Source organism: Homalodisca vitripennis, chromosome 8 (genome assembly GCF_021130785.1).
Source record: "Homalodisca vitripennis isolate AUS2020 chromosome 8, UT_GWSS_2.1, whole genome shotgun sequence".
NCBI classification, from domain to species: Eukaryota; Metazoa; Arthropoda; class Insecta; order Hemiptera; family Cicadellidae; genus Homalodisca; species Homalodisca vitripennis.
Genome location: NC_060214.1, coordinates 56,807,904 through 56,825,471, shown reverse-complemented (window position 1 = coordinate 56,825,471; position 17,568 = coordinate 56,807,904). Strand labels below are relative to the sequence as shown.

The 17,568-nt window shown below is 43.6% G+C and overlaps 1 protein-coding gene across 1 annotated transcript; it reads left to right on the top strand.

Annotated features, from left to right (window-relative positions):
- The first annotated feature begins 242 nt into the window (after positions 1–242).
- Positions 243–1,932, top strand: LOC124367134 (vegetative cell wall protein gp1-like). The gene is made up of 5 exons (XM_046823787.1): positions 243–604; positions 687–770; positions 850–891; positions 967–1,329; positions 1,410–1,932. Exons 1-5 carry the CDS (start codon positions 392–394, stop codon positions 1,920–1,922), a joined length of 1,215 nt encoding a protein of 404 aa, XP_046679743.1. The 5' UTR covers positions 243–391; the 3' UTR covers positions 1,923–1,932.
- The last annotated feature ends 15,636 nt before the right edge of the window (positions 1,933–17,568 follow it).

Genomic DNA, 17,568 nt, shown 5'->3' with positions numbered 1-17,568 from the left:
CTAAAAAAACAAAATGTTTATTTGCGAGTGTTTTACGGGTTGCATTGAAAGGCTTCTCCGAGTAAAGCGGCTTGTTACACTAGCAAGGATTACAAAGAAAAGAAAAAAAATACAAAAATTGAAAAATAAAAAAATTATGTTGGGAGGTAGCAAATTTGTTATGGAGTGGCTACCACCGTAAAGAGCGATGGTTGGGGCTCTTTACACACACGTGGATAGGCCTACTGGGGAAGGAGCCACGTAAAATATCTCCTAACGCGCCGGGACCCTACCCCTTGGGTGGTGTGGAAACTTGGGTCACGTTGCAACAAGGACAAACGCACGTGTGGTGGGGGGTACGCTGCGCTTGCATATAAGCGACTGCTGCGAATGTATCCAGCATTGTGCAATCATGTACAGTTGCAGGCACCTTGTGTTGGCGTTTTCCGTGGGAGTTATGACTGTGTCTACGGCCTTGATAGCGATTCTCTGCAGAGCACGCCTGCCTCCCGGAGTCGGCTACACTCGCTTGATGCTGATACTGGTGGGCCTTCTTATCGTTGCAGCACCCCTCGTTGCTGGTGACGACGACGGACCGCCTCCGCGGAAAGCCCCTCGATTGGTGGTAATGATATTATTACTATTATAGAATTAATAATTAGATTCCGTTTTTCCGATTGGGTACAATTTGTTTTTGTTTTTTTAAGGGCAACGACGATGACCCCCGGCCCGATCCCCACCCCGAGGTCCAGGACTCCCCATTGTCGCCTGACCCTGATGACAGTGTGGAGGTACGTGTGCGCTTGTGTTGGTTTTGTGTTTGTATGCGTGTTTGTTTGCGTTACGGGCTGAATTGTTTTTTCTTTCCAGGAGTATGACTCGGATGCCACCGTGGAGAACCTGATACCCGGTGTAAGTACAATTGGCTTCCTTGTTTTGTCCGTCTCGTGTTTTTTGCTATTTTCCTACGGTTTGTTTTTTTTGCAGTCTCCTGACCCGTGGGCTTTTGGACCGAGGCCTCTCAATGACACAGCGGTTGAGGACCTTCTGCTGGGACCCTGGGAAGTGTTGGAGGCTGCCATCACGGGTATGCCTCTACCACCGTCTCCATCACCGCCCCGGGCCGCAGCCCGCAGGCTCCCTCTCCAGACGATGCCGCTTCCTCAGCCGCGGCGACTTCCGAGGATAAGTATCGCCCCGGCCCAGACCCCCTCGACGTCCCGGTCCTCTGGTGGGTCCAATGTAGCGACCGTCGCCCCGGCCCCCTCGACGTCCCGGTCCTCTGCTGGGCCCAATGTCGACTCGACCCAACCCTCTACCTCAACGGGTCGAACCGGCGCTTGTAGAAGGGTAAGTGTCCACCGGTAGTAGTGGTAGTAGTAGTAGTAAGTAGTATTAGTAGTAGTGGTGATACCTTACTTGCTTTTCAGCCTCCTACAGCTGCATCAGGAGTAGATGTGGCACGGCAGAGGTTACGGGAACTGGTGCTGGACCATTTCCTTCAAGTATTTGTTTCGCCGGCGCACGCTCCCGTGGCGTGCACTGTGGGGGCGTTGGTTGCGATGTCCACCCTGAGGGCCGAGCTCAGGGATATGCTCTGGCTCGTCGACCATCTTCTCGACGAGACGCCCCGTGACCAGAGTCTCGTGATAGCGTACGCGCTTTGGAGGGAAGTGCGCTCGTCGTTGGAGGGTCTGCTCATCGGCATCGGCGAGAGCATGGAGTCGGCGGCCTCGAGGGATCCCTACGACATCGACCCTGAGGAACCGGAACCGTCGCCCCCGGCTAGGCACGTTCGCTGCTGTGTCTGTATGGACAGATTGCCGACGGTAGGGTTGAGGCCTTGTGGACACACTCTGTGCCCACAATGTGCCCATAGGCTCTTACGTTGTCCAATCTGTCGGGTGATCATCCACGGGAGGATGCCATTGTTTTTTTCTTAAAATTTTTAAAATAAACACTTTTTTTTTTTGCTGTGTAGGTATTTGATTTTTCAAAGTTCCCGCCACTTTTTTTTTGGTTCCCGCCATTTGAGGGATTTTTTCCCGCGCGTGAGGGATTTTTCCCGCATTTTTCCCGCGTGCGAGGGAATTTTCCCCGTCAGCGTGTGGGGAGTGACGTCAGGGGGCGGGGCTTAGCCGCCATCTTGGATCACGTGACCTGCTCTCGACCAATCAGAGCGCGGGGCTATCCTCCGGGTTACTCTACTCATCAGTGACAATCTAGATGAAGGATAATATGTTTCAAGTCTCTTTCTAGACTTGGGGAATTTATTGCATTTCTTAAGACATGAACTCATATTATATAAGCTAAACAAACAGACATAAAAGGCATATCGTAGGTGTGGTTAAAAATTTATCTTCAAGACTGAAAACTACTATTTGAAATAAAGCAAGCAAAAAGTGGAGTTACAGAAGTAACCCGATTAAGACCTCACTCTGTAAATCGAGAAGTGCGCCAAGGGTCTACATTGAGACCGGTAGTGTTTATGCTGTTCATAACTGTCATAACAGAAGATCTTGACAAGTTTTTAAAGTGTCAATGTACGCCGATGATACCACCGTGGTCCTGAGTGGACATGAAAATGATCCAGATGCAGTCTCTTAAGTCTCTTGCAAAGTTTTTAGTCCAAAAGGGATCGGGGCTTGAAATATCATTGGAAAGTCAGGCAGATTGAATTTAAACTTTCCACTAAAAATAAATAAGAGATAATTTTAGAATGAAAACTGGATATATTTCACTGACGCCCAATCAATAATGGAGCAATAAATGGAACTAGTGGGAGAATGTGGCCTGAACACTGATCTAAATAGTTTGAATGCCGCTGAAACTGAGATACTAATTAAGCGATAACAAGTACCAGATCCTCTCCACACCGCTACCTCTGTAACAACCGACAGTACCACTGTCACCGCAAAGTCCGCAAACTTGGTGCTGAGTAACAATTCCAATAAGACAAGACCACCTACAGTTATTTGCCCGAGGGGACAGGCCAGATGTCGATGGTTACACTAAAACACAATTTCCCATAAATCAGGCTTGAGTTTCTAATCAAGACCACCAACGTTATTTGACAAAATATTACTTGTCGATGTTCCATTTCTACCAAAATAGACATGATCTCCACTCATCCCTACTATCAGATATATTTTTTCCTATCTATCGTTCATTTAAGTTCCGCACACAAAAGAACGTAATCGTATTAAAAATGTATTTTATGTTTTAAAAATTTTTAATTTTTTACTAAGTTTTTTTTACTACCTAGGAAGAAATATGTCACACTACTTGTCGCGTAACACACATTTCTGAAGTTTATTACAACATTTAAAGTCTATAACTCATTTGCTTCTCGATATGTTATGTAGACAGACTGACAAGCTAAACTATCTACTTGAAAGTTTTCATAATGCTAATTTTCTATAGAAATAAAAGTGTGTTCGATGATGGAAGATATCACTTTATGGGATTTGAATGAGTTTTAGAATACAGTTTTACATTTATCTAAGAGGTAACCATATGGCAACAATAAAATCACAGAATATATACACAGCAATAACTACAGAATAAATAAATAACAATGCAACACGTGGTGTGGTGTACTCCTACCTTGTCTAAGGTCGAACAGAAAACTGTGATATCTTGAGGTAGGGTAATCGGATATAGGAAGAAGTATGAGATCAGGAGAAAGAAACTCTTTTGGTGATTATAGAAATATTGATTACGCTTATTGTGTTTGAGAAATGTATGAATAATTAGCCGTGAGAAAATACGGGCTTTTCAATCATAACAAATATGTGTAAACATCATTATAACTTGTAATCTGTGCTATAATTTTAGCAGTAAATCAACTCACAATTCCGTAACTAAACATGCTTTGGAATAAACACTGTCTATTTATTTCGATTAAGGAACTTGAGTAAATAGTCAGACCGCCAGTTGAAACTCAGGCAAATAAACTCATGTTGTGTATTTACTACACGGAAATGTCCGTAAGAGAGGCCACAGCAACTCCCCTGAGCTTGTTGGGGGAAACACGACAACCCGCTGAGTTTGAGTTCACTTTTAACTTAAGGAATTTTGCTAATTTTTTGCTCCGCTAACACAGGTACAAAAAGTACCTGATGATGAATTCGTAGAATTTTAAATGTACATTGTTCGAAATAAAAAATACATCAAAAAGTGTTAAAAAGGTTTTTTATAGTTTACATAATATTCTAACCTTTTTTCATTAAGGTTTTTTTAATACTGAGTTGAAAAAGTATTTACAGTGCATTTAATGATTTAAATTCTCTCAATCAATCTGAGTAAACAATATATAGCAGTTTCTTCATTGCAATCTGCAGTACACAACTGATCTAGTACTGTATATTTATAATTTTCTCAAATTTAGTTGTAAACCAATTATTCTTCCTCTTTTTGGGGAACTTCAGCTGAATATTTCAACAGCTTTTTGCTATCAGTTACATTTAGATTATGCTTTACACAAATTTCTATTATTTTCCAAATTATAAATTATTTCTACAAACTTTTCTGATTTTTTCTCTATAACAATTTTCATTTGACTAAATACTTCAAAAAAAGTAATTAAGCAAATTGGGCCAGCCGTTCCCGAGATCAACGCTTAGCAAGATATTTAGCAATCCATTTTTATTCATAAGATAATACATCTAACATAAAAATTAAGTTATTCAATATTAGTTTATATTATAGTTGCTAGTTGTTTTTAAATAAACCAAAGCATGTCACATGCCTCTTCCATGTACGAAATCTTCCGTAATGCATTTATCCCAACATTATCTCCTTCTCCCTCAAGGAACAGTCATCTCCATGGCAACGACAGCAAAGTTTACCACAAGCATTCCAATAACACCGGAATGTATCTTTGACAAATTAATTTAATTGTGGCTGTGGCGATATACGTGCACGCTTCATCAATTAAACTGGTTTATAGCGGAATGTCAACTTAGGCTTAGTTGGGGAGAAGTAACAAAATATGTTTCTGTTACAAGTACTCTAGTAGGTTTTCAGTCTGTAATTAATTGCATACAAACTATTTTTCATCTAGAGTTTACCATTTTACAACTGCGGCGAAATTTTAATTTACTGAGCTAAAGTCTACCTAAATAACTTCATTCATAAAATATATCCTATTGTATAAAACTTAAAAGTTTATTAATTCATAGAAATAATTATAAAAATAATTTAAAACCGTACTTGTTTATTCTTTAATTTTAAATGCTAAAAAACTGAAAAATGAGTATAACGTCAAACACTGGAAACATAATTCTTAATCTTATTAGTAACTGTAGCCTTTAGGACATTCAAGATTCGTAGTTTTCTCTTTTTTTGGATTTATAAATGTTTTGAGATTGGTGTCAATGAAAATAGTATAATTTACACTTCAATCGTAATTTTGGAATAATCAAATTACATTACATTATTGAAAATAATTGACATTGACTTTCTTACCGTCAGACTTTACTAACGTTTCGGGAGCAGTTATTTTATACCCGGGAGCCACATCGGGGTAGAACTCGTGCAACACGTGTCCTTCCATACCGTTTTGAAAGGAACCGCGTGCAATGTTGCACTCGACACGTATCGTGTTTTACCGCCATAATACTGACGGGGAGGTCGGACATGTGGGTCTTATGAGGCTCCAGTTCCTTAGCGGTGAAACCAAGTACTGAGGCTACCGAATTCGGCTTTTCAAAATGTATCGCTTCACTGCACGATACTTCGGACTTTAGCGTGCTATTGTTTGCCTTAAGACTGAACGTCACACTTCCGTCAATGTGCGACTTGATATATTCTTCTATGTTTTCAATTTCATACGACCCCTCGTCTATCACTATTTCTTTGTTGACTCCGTAGTGGAACATGTCATTCACACCTCTTTCAATGTTTGGTATCGTATAGTACGTCGAGAGATCAATTAGACCGATCTCGTACTCTCCATCGCTCAAATCCATTGGTGGAAAGACCTCGCAAGATACGTGCGGAGCAGCTCCGTTAAGTGAAAACATTACGCGCCAGAAACTTTAAACACAAGTGACCGCAGACTACTGAGTCCTCAGACTGTTTACGCTCATAGTTATACTGTACGCTCACCCCTGATCCAAAGTAGGATACGAGTTCTATCGGCGGTCTCAGATTTCCAAAGCTGTCAAAGTAGTACACTCTGTCTCCGAGTTTCTTATAACAGACCCAGTGCGTACCTTCACCGTGGGAACTGTCCAGGTTAACTATGGCCGACTCGTACTGCCGCGGGGTCTTGGGCAGTGTGTCCCTCATGTAGACACCTCGAAAGTTTGGAATATTGAGTAACCTCGCATAACGGATCAATTCGTGGTTTGTTAGAGGTTTTATCGGTATCGAGATTGTTGTTTTTTTTTACAATACCTCTTCTTTTTTCTCACCTCACCACCTCCCCTCTTTGGATACGGTTTCAGGTAGAGCCCTCTGCCCTTAGGTTTACCCCTCCCTCGCTTTGTCTTTGGTTTTTTCTTTCTCCCACCCCCAAACGCTGTTTTAGCTTTCATTGCTACCGTCACTGCTAAGGCCGCGGCCCTTTCTCCTACACTAGCGTCTCCCGATTTCACCCTTTGCCAAGCTCTTTCGGCCAATTCCTTATCGGCCTCTCGCCGGTGTTCTAAATCCGTGTATTTCGAGTACGCTATATCGTGGAGCTTACAGGCAGAATCGAGTTTGTTAATACCCCTATCACCCCTTGCCAATCTCACCCCTAATCTCGTACCTGGCCCACAGTACTGATACCCGCCGGGAAGGTGTAATTCGACAGGTAACGCGTCAACAGCACGGTTTATTATGGTGCCTACAGCGGGCAGTGCGTTGTTCAGTACGCTGGTCACTATACCTCTACCCCGCTTGACAGCTCGTTTCACTCTGTTTGAATTACGTTTGTGGTTCGCCATTTATATACCGTATCCCTTTATACAACTGTTTGAGTAGCGATTCACGCACACAAGTAATCTGCAGTACGTCGAAGATGTCCGCCTCGGATTTTGTGACAGTACCGGTAAACTCGTCAAACTCCAGCACGTAACTGTCTGTTATAAAATAAATACGACCATTTTTATATCTGAAACCTCCCTTTATGGACCCCGGAACACCGGGGAGTACGCTTGAAGTCATCCCCAACATGGTGCCTGTGAGGGTGCATTCGTTTAACTCTACAACAAACTTGTCATCGACGAAGACGTAGGTTTTACCCATATTACTGTTTAACGCTGCATTGACTTTCTTAACTCTGGTATGTACGATTCTGCTAATGGGTCTTTGATTGGACAGTCTAAGTGACGGGTAATCTATAATGTATAGAGTTCTGTCTACGATCATGACTACGTCCCCGTTCGGTCTCTGGTACACGGCCGAAACGTTAGTAAAGTCTGACGGTAAGAAAGTCAACCACTCTGTAATTATCATAGGATTGGTAAACTCTTCACGCGTTCTATGGGCTTCGTTCAGGCTTAGTATCCAAACGTATTTACCGTAAAACGCGTATAGTCTGTTTCTCACTACTGAACGTGTTGAGTTTGTGTCTTAAATTACAAATGTCCAAATCTGTAGGTGTAGGCGTAGGCGTGACCTCTATTGGTCTATTGGTAGCCGATGTTGTCGTCGTAGTTGATGTTGTTGTTGTGGATGGTGTTGTAGATGTTGTAGTGGATGTTGAGGTGGAGGGGGTCGGTGGTCCGTAAATATACTATATTGCCATTTGATCATCTCTGTCTAAATCATATTGGTAAAGGTTTGAAATACCATGTGGTACAAAATAAAAAGGATACATTATAGACGACGAAAGTGATGAATGTTGCAAGCCTAGAGCGTGTCCAATTTCGTGTAATAGAACCAAAAAGAAGGAAACTTTTCCGGCGCAGGTAGATCCATTGTATAATCCCAATCTTCTTTACCGTCCATATGAACATCTGTCTGGTTCATCCCCAATATAGGGAGAAAGGCGTGACCCACTAAACCACCCCTACCATCAAACACTCTACTGCAATTTTTCCGTAGATAATACGAAAGATGTTTCCTGGGAGTGATACTTAAAATGATTGTGGGACTTATAGGGTCCCGCCGGAAGGTCAGGTTGGAATGTCTTGAGAATAGGGCGAACGCATCCCGACATAGTTGGTCATACTGATAATTACTACCGTACATAAACCAGGTAATATCGTTTTTTTTTTCCGCCATCCGTAGTTTGGGTTTGCAGTGAAAGACGCTATTAACTCGTCTGAATTGTCGCATCTGGGGTGGTTCATTAAGTTAGTCGTCTCCTCATTTACATATCCGGTCACATTCAAGCCGAACGTCTCTTGAAACCTAACGATCGCCTGTGTAATGTCTGTGGATAGCTCTGAGGTATTAGTATCGAGATAGCCGTATCTCTCCAAGTACAGCAAAGTTTTATTAGCAGCAATCAGAGGAGCTACACATAGAATAAATACCAAGACCCGCATCTCGCCAGGTTCTAAAGTAAACTGACGGTAAAAATGTCAGCAACTCACATATAAATAAAACCATCACGGTTTCGATCTAACCCTGCTCACTGGATCTCTAAAGTATGGGTTGACAATGTTGAAGCTGATCCACTCGTCTTTATCGGTTAAGTGTATAGCGTCCAGCGTCGGAGCCAGTAGTTTGTACATACCGTAATAGACTTCGCTCAGTACTCTCACTAGGTAATTCATGGACACCGCGTCACTCATTTCGGTAGGATCTCCCAGATTAGTGACTTTACCGGTTTGTGCGTTCCAATTTCGCCCCGCTCTGTTCATGGCGTGTTTTTGAAAGTATTTCAGATTAACAGCTTCGCCCTCGTATAGAGGCTCTTCTATCTCGCTCAGACGCATACGTCCAAAACTCCAGTAGCCGTCTTTCATCTGAGGTAGAAGTGATAGTGCCCTATCTACATATCGTTTAGTCGTAGCGTCCGTAGGCTCGACTGGCCATCCAACCATGCAGAGTCTGAAATTATCGAATGTAACGGTAGAATCTGTAATACTCTTGATAGGTGTAAGGGTACGTAGTTGTGACAGAGTCACAGCATCGCCCAGTCCCTCACCATCGCTCAAGTTGATTATTCTTCTCTTTTTAGCGTCTATTATCTCAGTATCGAACTTTAGTGTTTCTTTTGTTTAGCGTTCGCAAGTTGACGGCGTCCGCTTCGTTCGTGGGGTCAGCTACGTTAGGTAGTCTATTATTTCTGGCATCGAGTTTATTCGCATTTAGTGTCTTGAGCATAGACCGGGTCATATCTGTTTTGGTGTCTTTTAATTTCTTGTCCAAGGTCTGCAGGTTTACCCCGTCGCCAGCGAGAAGAGGATCAGCCATCTGTCCGAGTCTTTTGTTATCACATTCCCAGACGTTACCATCACTACTTCTTTTTAGAGTGTTCGTTTTAAGATATTTTAGCGTCACTGCATCTGTATCCCCAGTGGGATCACCTATCATGCGCAATCTGTAGTTGTCAAACCTGTAATATTTGCTGTCCGTGTCCTTATAGGGCACCTCACTAGCAAGACGGCGAAGAGTCAGAGCATCGGTCCAGAGTATAGCATCACCTATGTTGCTAATCCTGTTACCTTTAGTGCCATCACATTTTTCTTGGATACAAGCGAAACGTCAGACACAGTCTTGAGGACTGCGCTATCCACATTATTTTTCAAGGTCTGCAAGTTTACAACGTCTAGACTCTGCTGCGCATCGGCCACGTTACATAACCGTTTGCCCTTGATATCGTAGTTGCCGTCGACTGTGAGACTAAATCCTTGTCCAGGCGGACCTCTCTTACCGGCCTCACTACCGGTGCGACCAAACATGTCCACGCTCATTTCGAAACTGTACATTACGGGGTTTTGTCTATACATTTATACCAGAGCTCTGTATCTGGCGTTACCACTACCGCTTATGAGTTTTAGCTCCCTCAGCTCTTCTACGATGTTAATAATCTCGTTTTTATGCCCCGTATTACCGGCCTCAGCGGAGCTTACCAACACTCTTAGCCTCTCACACAATTCATTCGGGTCGTCATAGTACACAGGGTCAGGACGTGACAGGTCCTTGAATCCCTTACCAGTGTGTGTTTTGGGGAATAACTTTGAAATTACGAGCTCATATTTTGTGGAGTTGTTACGGTTTATGTTGCTTTTATAATTGTAACCTCTTTTGTGCGCCTGTGTCCGCTTCATTATATCCCTGTAAGCGTGTAAATCGTTTTCGTCGTACTCTTCCTTGAGTGGTGCACGTTTGAAGAGCAATTCATAAAGACCCTTTGTAGGTGTGTAGTGTACGTCATCTATGACTATACTGCCGTCATTATCGAAAGTTAACGGTTTGTTCCCGACCATTAGTGTACTGTTTTCGTAGCGTGGACCGTATATGGAATCAATCTTTCTATTGCTGGGAATGTCCTTCATTAGTGCCTTCATGTACTTGACAGTCAACGCGTTCTGGAATGAATCTTTGACCCACTGTGAGGCCTCCAGCTGACCTTCGGCCGTGGAGAGGGCCGTGCTTACGTCGGGTACCGTGGTTTCCAGCACTTTATTGTGTACAGCTGGTACTGTCGGAGAAGACGTTACGGGTGGAGAAAACTTGGTTGGTTCGTCTTTTATACCGTCCTCGTCATGCTCTTCTTTTGGTTCCCCTTTAATATCGGGGTCCTTGGTTTGCTTTCGCAGTTCCGAGAGGAGGGGTTTGTACTGTTTTTTCCAGACGGACTTCGGAGGACAGGTTTCCTTGTTTGAACTCCTTGTACCTTCGTTTAATAGCCGTTCTTAACTTTGATATCTCGGCCTTTAGCTGTTTCTCGTTCCGCTCCATTTTTATCAATGATGACACCATCTGTCCGTTTAACACTTATATACACTCAATTTTTAAGGTAGTTCGACTTGTCTGAAGAACATTGCCCTTTTTTTGGTTTTACGAAGGAAGTGAATGATTTCACAAAGTGACGCTTCCGTACCCAGTTTCTTGAAGTATACCGATCTCGGTATCTGTACTCGTCCCCGTGATCTGAACACAAAGGTTCTCTTCCAGCCGTCCCTCCACTGGGGGATCTCGGCCACTGTATACTTGTCGTTCTCTACAGTCTTATCCATAAACCCTTTTAACTGTGCGATGGGGTTTCTCACTGTACCGTGTATGTGAATTAGGTAAGAGTTGAGTAGCCAGAACTCACTCGGATTGGCTCCTGTGAACCGCCTCCACGCCTCAAACTGCTTACGGTCTGTAATGCTATACACCCCGTCCCGCAGACTTATTCCGAATCTGTCGCAATACATGGGCACCGTTGGTAGAGCCGCCTTGAGAAATTCGGATGTAAAGAGACTCTGACACAGATTGTTTACGCCTGCAAACACTTTGTTCCTCTCGCCTCTCGGCAGTCCGTCAGGGACCGGGCCGTACGCTACGTTGTAGCTGATGTCACTGTAACACTTTGATGCCAGTACGTGTCTGTAGATTGTAACAGGTTTCCTAATAGGTATAGTTCGCTCCGTGAGAATGATGCAACGTGAGGCGTGTGGGATTTTACAACCGTACTCTAACATTTTTATACAGACTTGGGCAAAGTGTATACCACCGTGCGCGTTTCTCAGCGGTACAAGCTTTCCGAATTGATCTGGAAATGGTCTGAATCTGGACAAGAAGTTCTGTGATTCCCGCACAGTACACTTTAACATGTCTTCGTGATACACAACTAGTTCAAATGGTACACCTTTCTCTTGGCTCTTTTTCAAAAATTCTATCCAGATATCGCGGTTATAAAAGCGTTCGCTGGACGAGATCATTAGCAGAATTACAGGAGGAATGGTTTGCACTGTACTGTCCTTGGCGTTTGTGTCTCCAACACCTTCTATTGAATAGAAAGCCGTGTGGTGGTCGTCTGCTACAGTAATTACCGCAAAATTTTTTCTTGTTTGGGTAGTACCATGTACACAGATTTGAATTGACTTTGTGGAGTCTCTGGTTCGAGAACCCTCTAATGTCGTTATAAGTGTAGATCCTAACCATTATAGATCTTGAACAAAACTGTCGAGACCTACGCGGTACCTTCCATTATCAATGTCATCGTCCTTGCTTATGACTATAAACCCGTGTCTGTCCTTCCAAGCCATACTGCACAACTGCTTGAATTTTTCCAGGTCCATGTCGGTATTTACGTGATCGCTATAGGCGTAACGCAGGTTTATGTCGTCTTGTTTGAACAGTATTATAAAGTTGGCATTGTCCCTGATAAGCTGTTTAGGTATGTGCGTGTACGTTTGCCCGAGATAAAACGTGTCTATGTTCTTGTGTCTGCCCATAGTGAAGTAGTTACGGATGTTATCGTGTTTTTCGCAAGCTATATCGTCAAAAACCATAACTGAGTTCTCTTTGGGCTCGTCCGTCGTAATGACCTGCGAGTTATCATCAAAGGCGAAATATCCAACTTCCTTCGGCATTACCTTTGACAGTAGTTGGTACTTTGGCTGATACAGAGATTTTGAAAATACGTACACATTCTCGAACCATAATCCGTTCGGATCTACAAGTAGATTGAATAGTACGTTTGTCTTGCCACAGTTCGAGGGGCCTACAATCAGGCTCCTTATAGTGTCGGGTAGGAGCGGACCGTTCTTTTTTTTGCGACCTAATCCGCTACCTATAAACTCGTCCATATTGTGGACTTTAAACATTATACCTTGCTTTACGACCTTCATTTTGGTAATGGAGTTTCCAAGACACCGCGTCACCTTTTATATTTTACTGTGTTTGGGCGAATAATGTCTTTGGAGTTTACCCAGCTATCGTGGGTATGGTCAAAGCCACGCCACCGCACCAAGGCCTTGAGGCCTTTCCGCCTAAGAACTTTATCGACGAGATAGACGTTTCCTGTTGCGGTTCTTATCAGTTCCTGCTCATAGAATCCGCCTTGCAAAATGTTGCCTCGTATATCTTGTAAAATATATGTTACAGGTTTTGTAGGTTTTATTGCAAAGATTGTAAACGTCTCGTTTGACCAATTGGGTAAATAACCCTTTTTGAAAACTCCTTTGTGTCTGCTTATCCTAACCCGATCGTTTACATGGTATTTAGGTTTTGTAGGCTTGATGGGTCTACTTTTGTTTATTCGGTCGAGAATCTGTTTTACATGTTTCCGTCTAACGTCTTTTGGTTTCATGCCGGTCGTCCTGTGTACAGTACTGTTGTACTCATTAACTATAATAGGTAGGATGCTTAACCATTCGTAGCTACCGCGTGCCGTAAACATTTTATACATTTTTTCTTTAAGAGTTCTGTTTAGTCGTTCTACAATGGAACTTTTCAAATGTGATTGGGTGGAGTACAGGTTAATGTTGTGTTTCCGTACGAGTTTGTTGACGTGAATGTTGTACCACTCTTTACCTTGGTCCGTTTGCAAGTTTTTCATCTTATGTTTAGCTAGTATGGACCCTAGTGCGGCTGCGACCTCTGCACCGGATTTGTTTTTTATGGGTATGGCGAATGCGAATTTTGTGACACAGTTGAGCATCGTTAATATATACTTGTACCCTTTGTTCGCTATTGCATGGGGAATCATCTCTACAAGGTCGGCCTGATAGAGATCGTTAAGTCCTTTCAGCGTGACCTTGCGTCTAGGATAATTTCGTCTAGCCGGTTTGTGCAGTTCTCTCGCTATAGCGTCCATGTTGGGAAGTGATCCTTAGGTGGTAATACAAGTGTATTTATAAATGTCTAAGTGGTGTGGTTTTGGAAACATCCACGTCAGGCACGCGAGTGTCTGACGCCCAGGTTAAACATTATTGGATTTGGAAGTCCGTCCAGAAGTGACTGGTTGATACTCCTTGACCCAATAATGCCCCATCCCTTATTCTTAGACATTACACATACATTCACGGTCTCAGGGACTTATGGGGTTTAGCCCACCCCGAAGGACCACATTCGTACCGAACCGTTCGAGGGCCTAGTCTTGTTCATCTCCATGCCCAAGTCCAAACCCCTTACTGAGCTCCCACATTCATACATACCCATTTGCACAGGGACGGTTGGAAAGAAGGGTGATGAAGACGACTGGAAGTGTGCAGGACGAAGGATGGGTGTTTATAACTTGGCAATTTTTGGTTGTTCGGACGCCGAGCAGGACCCTTTTCGTTTGAGGTGCTTTTTGAATTCTACCTCCCAGGCTAGGAGATAGTCTACCTCGTTCACCACACCTTCCCAGTATTCTCTTTCTATAGCATCGTGTAGAAGGGCCTCTTCCAATTGTTCATTGTGCAGTTCCCATTCTTCTTCGTCACGCGGTTGAGCCTGCCAAAAATTTAAAAACCTATACAGGCTATCCACAATGTCCCTGCGCTCACTGGCAAGAGTTTTAGGGATTTCGCGCATAGGGTCCACGCTGTAAGCGGAATACCCCAGAGAGTTTCTAATACATCTCATCGCCCTATAACAGCGCTCACAGTCGTTACACACCCGTATTTTGGCATAATGTGGTATAACATGAACCCGTCGTCACAACTTATTTGCCAGATCTCGCATTCGTCCGGTGATCGGGTAGAAGCCATCTCTGCAGGTGATCGCACTGAGAGCGAGAGTGGACTGGATGTAGGAATGGTTGGAGCTATACTGGATACCTCCCAGGATGTAGGCTTGTGACATGACCGGTCATGTGACCTCCCCTCCACTTGGACGCTGAGCTCCCGTGCTCTGAAACACAGTTAGTTACAATGTTGACCTCACTTCTAACGATTCTGCAAGTGATTGTAAAATTGTCTAAGCTCCTGGCATGGACAGACCCGCCGCCACAGCAGCCATCCATCTCTGCCTGGGCATGGAGTCGGGCTCACCGTCAGCTGGAGCGGGATGCACGGCGCGAGTGGCGACTTTATTTTGGGAGGTCACGTCGAGGTAACCGCTCGCGCACCCGTCAGGTAGTGGATTACGACTTCACCGTTTCTGAGTTGTGGAAGCCCCTACCTGACCCCTGTGTCATCCCGGCATGGCTCCCGTGGGACGAGGTCCCTACTCTCCAAGCCCTAGCCGCTCTTCAGGTATGCAGAAGATTCGAGAGTAGAGAGGGGTTGCTTCATCATTTTGAAGAGTCGGGACCACGTGGTTTGCTACCGATCCTCAAGGGTGTATGGGACGAGTCAGGTAAGTCTTGCTGTATGTAATGTGTTAGTTTTTATGCTTTTTAAAGCCAAAAGGTAAAGTGTCATAGGGTCCTTCGAGTTTCCTTTTGGGTCCAGTAATTTTAAATAATTTGTGCTCCTCCACGGTAACAATGTTCTTTTCTTTAGTACGTCTTATTCTGTTTTCAACTATCTCCAAGCTTACATCGGTCTCACTCAGCACCATTTCTTTTAATTTGGAAAAGTTTAATGTTTGGCTAGTTTTTAAATTTAGAGTAAGGCCTTTTATTTTACAAACTTCAACTAGTGTGTTTTTATTTGTTGACCAGACAAGATAGGCGTAAGTCTTGGGGCCGCCTGAAACAAATTCAACGATGTGAGAGCCGGGGCCGTAGTCAACCAGTTCATCGGTCATCTCGCCCAAGTAATCCCCTGTGGGGACCTTGTACATACCTTCCCTTTGTACGTAGAGGACACTGTCTGTGTCGTAATAGAGGACCTGGTTCTCCAGAGCTTCCAGATGTTCGTACAGCTTGAGTCTTGCTTGGGAGGTGGTGTAGGCAGCTAGTACGACGTTAACTGTTCTCAAGGATTCCCCGACTTCGTCAATATGTTGCCAATTAACAAGGAGTACATTTTCATTTATTTCTTGTAACGTGTTTACTTGGACCCCCGGACTTGTAAGTAATTTGTACAGGTCGCATGGTTCTCTAACAATTGATGTCTTTGTTTGGTTCTCTCTTTGACCGAATTTACCCCAGAAAGAATTTAACATTAATTTAGCTAGGGAGCGAAGACCCCCGTTCTTCTCAATTTTGGTCGGGTCCAGGTGATTACCTTCGTGTTCGTGGTAACTATGAATGTACTTGGCCTTGTCTTCTTCAGTTAGGCACCAGGAGGGGTAACCTGATGCCTCTTGTTTGATTTTTAAAAATTTGTTTATGAAGTCTGTGAATAGACCCCCTGTCTCGTATCTTGCCACCTCGTACTCCCAGAGCTCGTACATTTCTACAATTTCGTATCCCTTTTCCACAGCCTTGCGTATTTCCTGCATTGTCCATGTCCCTGTCAATGCTCTTTCCTCGATGTTGTGATTACACTCTGTGTTTGACGTTTCTAGACCACATGTACGGCATAAAACAAACATTAATTTATTGTTCATGCGTGTTGGAAGGACGGGATGATACAAATTTAGAGGAGGCAGGACTTTACACTTAAGGAGGCCTTCGGCCTTCAATCCTCTTTCTCTACACTCCTTGTCCCCTACACAGATTTTTGGGTGCCCCCGAGGATATATTCCACGTTTACAGACGTACGGGTAGAGTGAGCATACGTCCACGTACTGGATAGTTTCCCCGTCCTCGCACTTGTGATATGATTTTGCATTTCCTGTCCTTCCCCCGAAGAAGGCATCTCTGGGGTTGAGCGGGAGTGTGTTTAGAATGGGGAGAAAATTTAGATAATCCAATTGTTGTTCTTTCTTCAGTTTTTGGAACTGACACTCCCACATTTCAACTACTTCATACCCTGCATTCTCAAGTCGAGAAATTTTAGATTTGGTTCTCTCGAACCTTAAATGCACAGAGTATCGGAAGGGTCATCTGTAAGGGGCTCTTCCCTTTTAAAAGGAAAGCAATTAGGGCACCCGTGGAAGTAACAGCCCTGAAATTCATAGATTCGTTCTCCGTCAAAACCGTCTACTTTTAATCCCTCAATTTTGATTTCTCTCCCCCGCCCCGCGTGCTGAATTTGAACACCGCGCTTTTCTTCCTCCCAAGACAGCCATTGCAAAGCGATAGGCGACTGAATGTCCACAAGACGGTATCCATTCTTAGGGATCAGACCGATGGTGTTTGGTTTTAGGAAGTTGCGTCTGAAAGCCAGATTGCATGCGCTTGCAATGGTAACGGCTTCCATGAAGGGGTCAACATTGCACTCTTTCAAGAAAATGTCTCTGAATTTAATGCACGCTTGCGCCAGTATGTCTACATCTGAAATACAGTACTCGATCAACTCTTTTTGAAAATGAAAAACTACATTGTTAGCGACTTGTTCGTTATACCAATTTTCAAAATCTCTGTGGGTTTTTTCGAACATGGTTTCAGGGCTGTAGTACTCCTTGGATGGTATGGGGCCTACATAATTTTGGTTTGCCAATGTGTTGAAGAGGTGAGGGAAGTAGCCCTTCTTCTTCTCCGGGGGAAGGTCAAAGGCTTTGGGTAATGCAGAGAGGGCCATGGGGAAATAGTTTAGCGAATCGATAAATCGCACATTGTCCAACTCCATAAGTATGACTTTAGTGCCACGCATAATTAGCTCTGGAGTGAATTTGGTTTTTTCGAGAACGTACTTTAGCAGAAATTGAAAATCGAAACCTTGGCCATTATGAGCAATGACGCATACATTTTTGATTTTTTTTCTCTCCTCCATTACGTACTCCATAAAATGA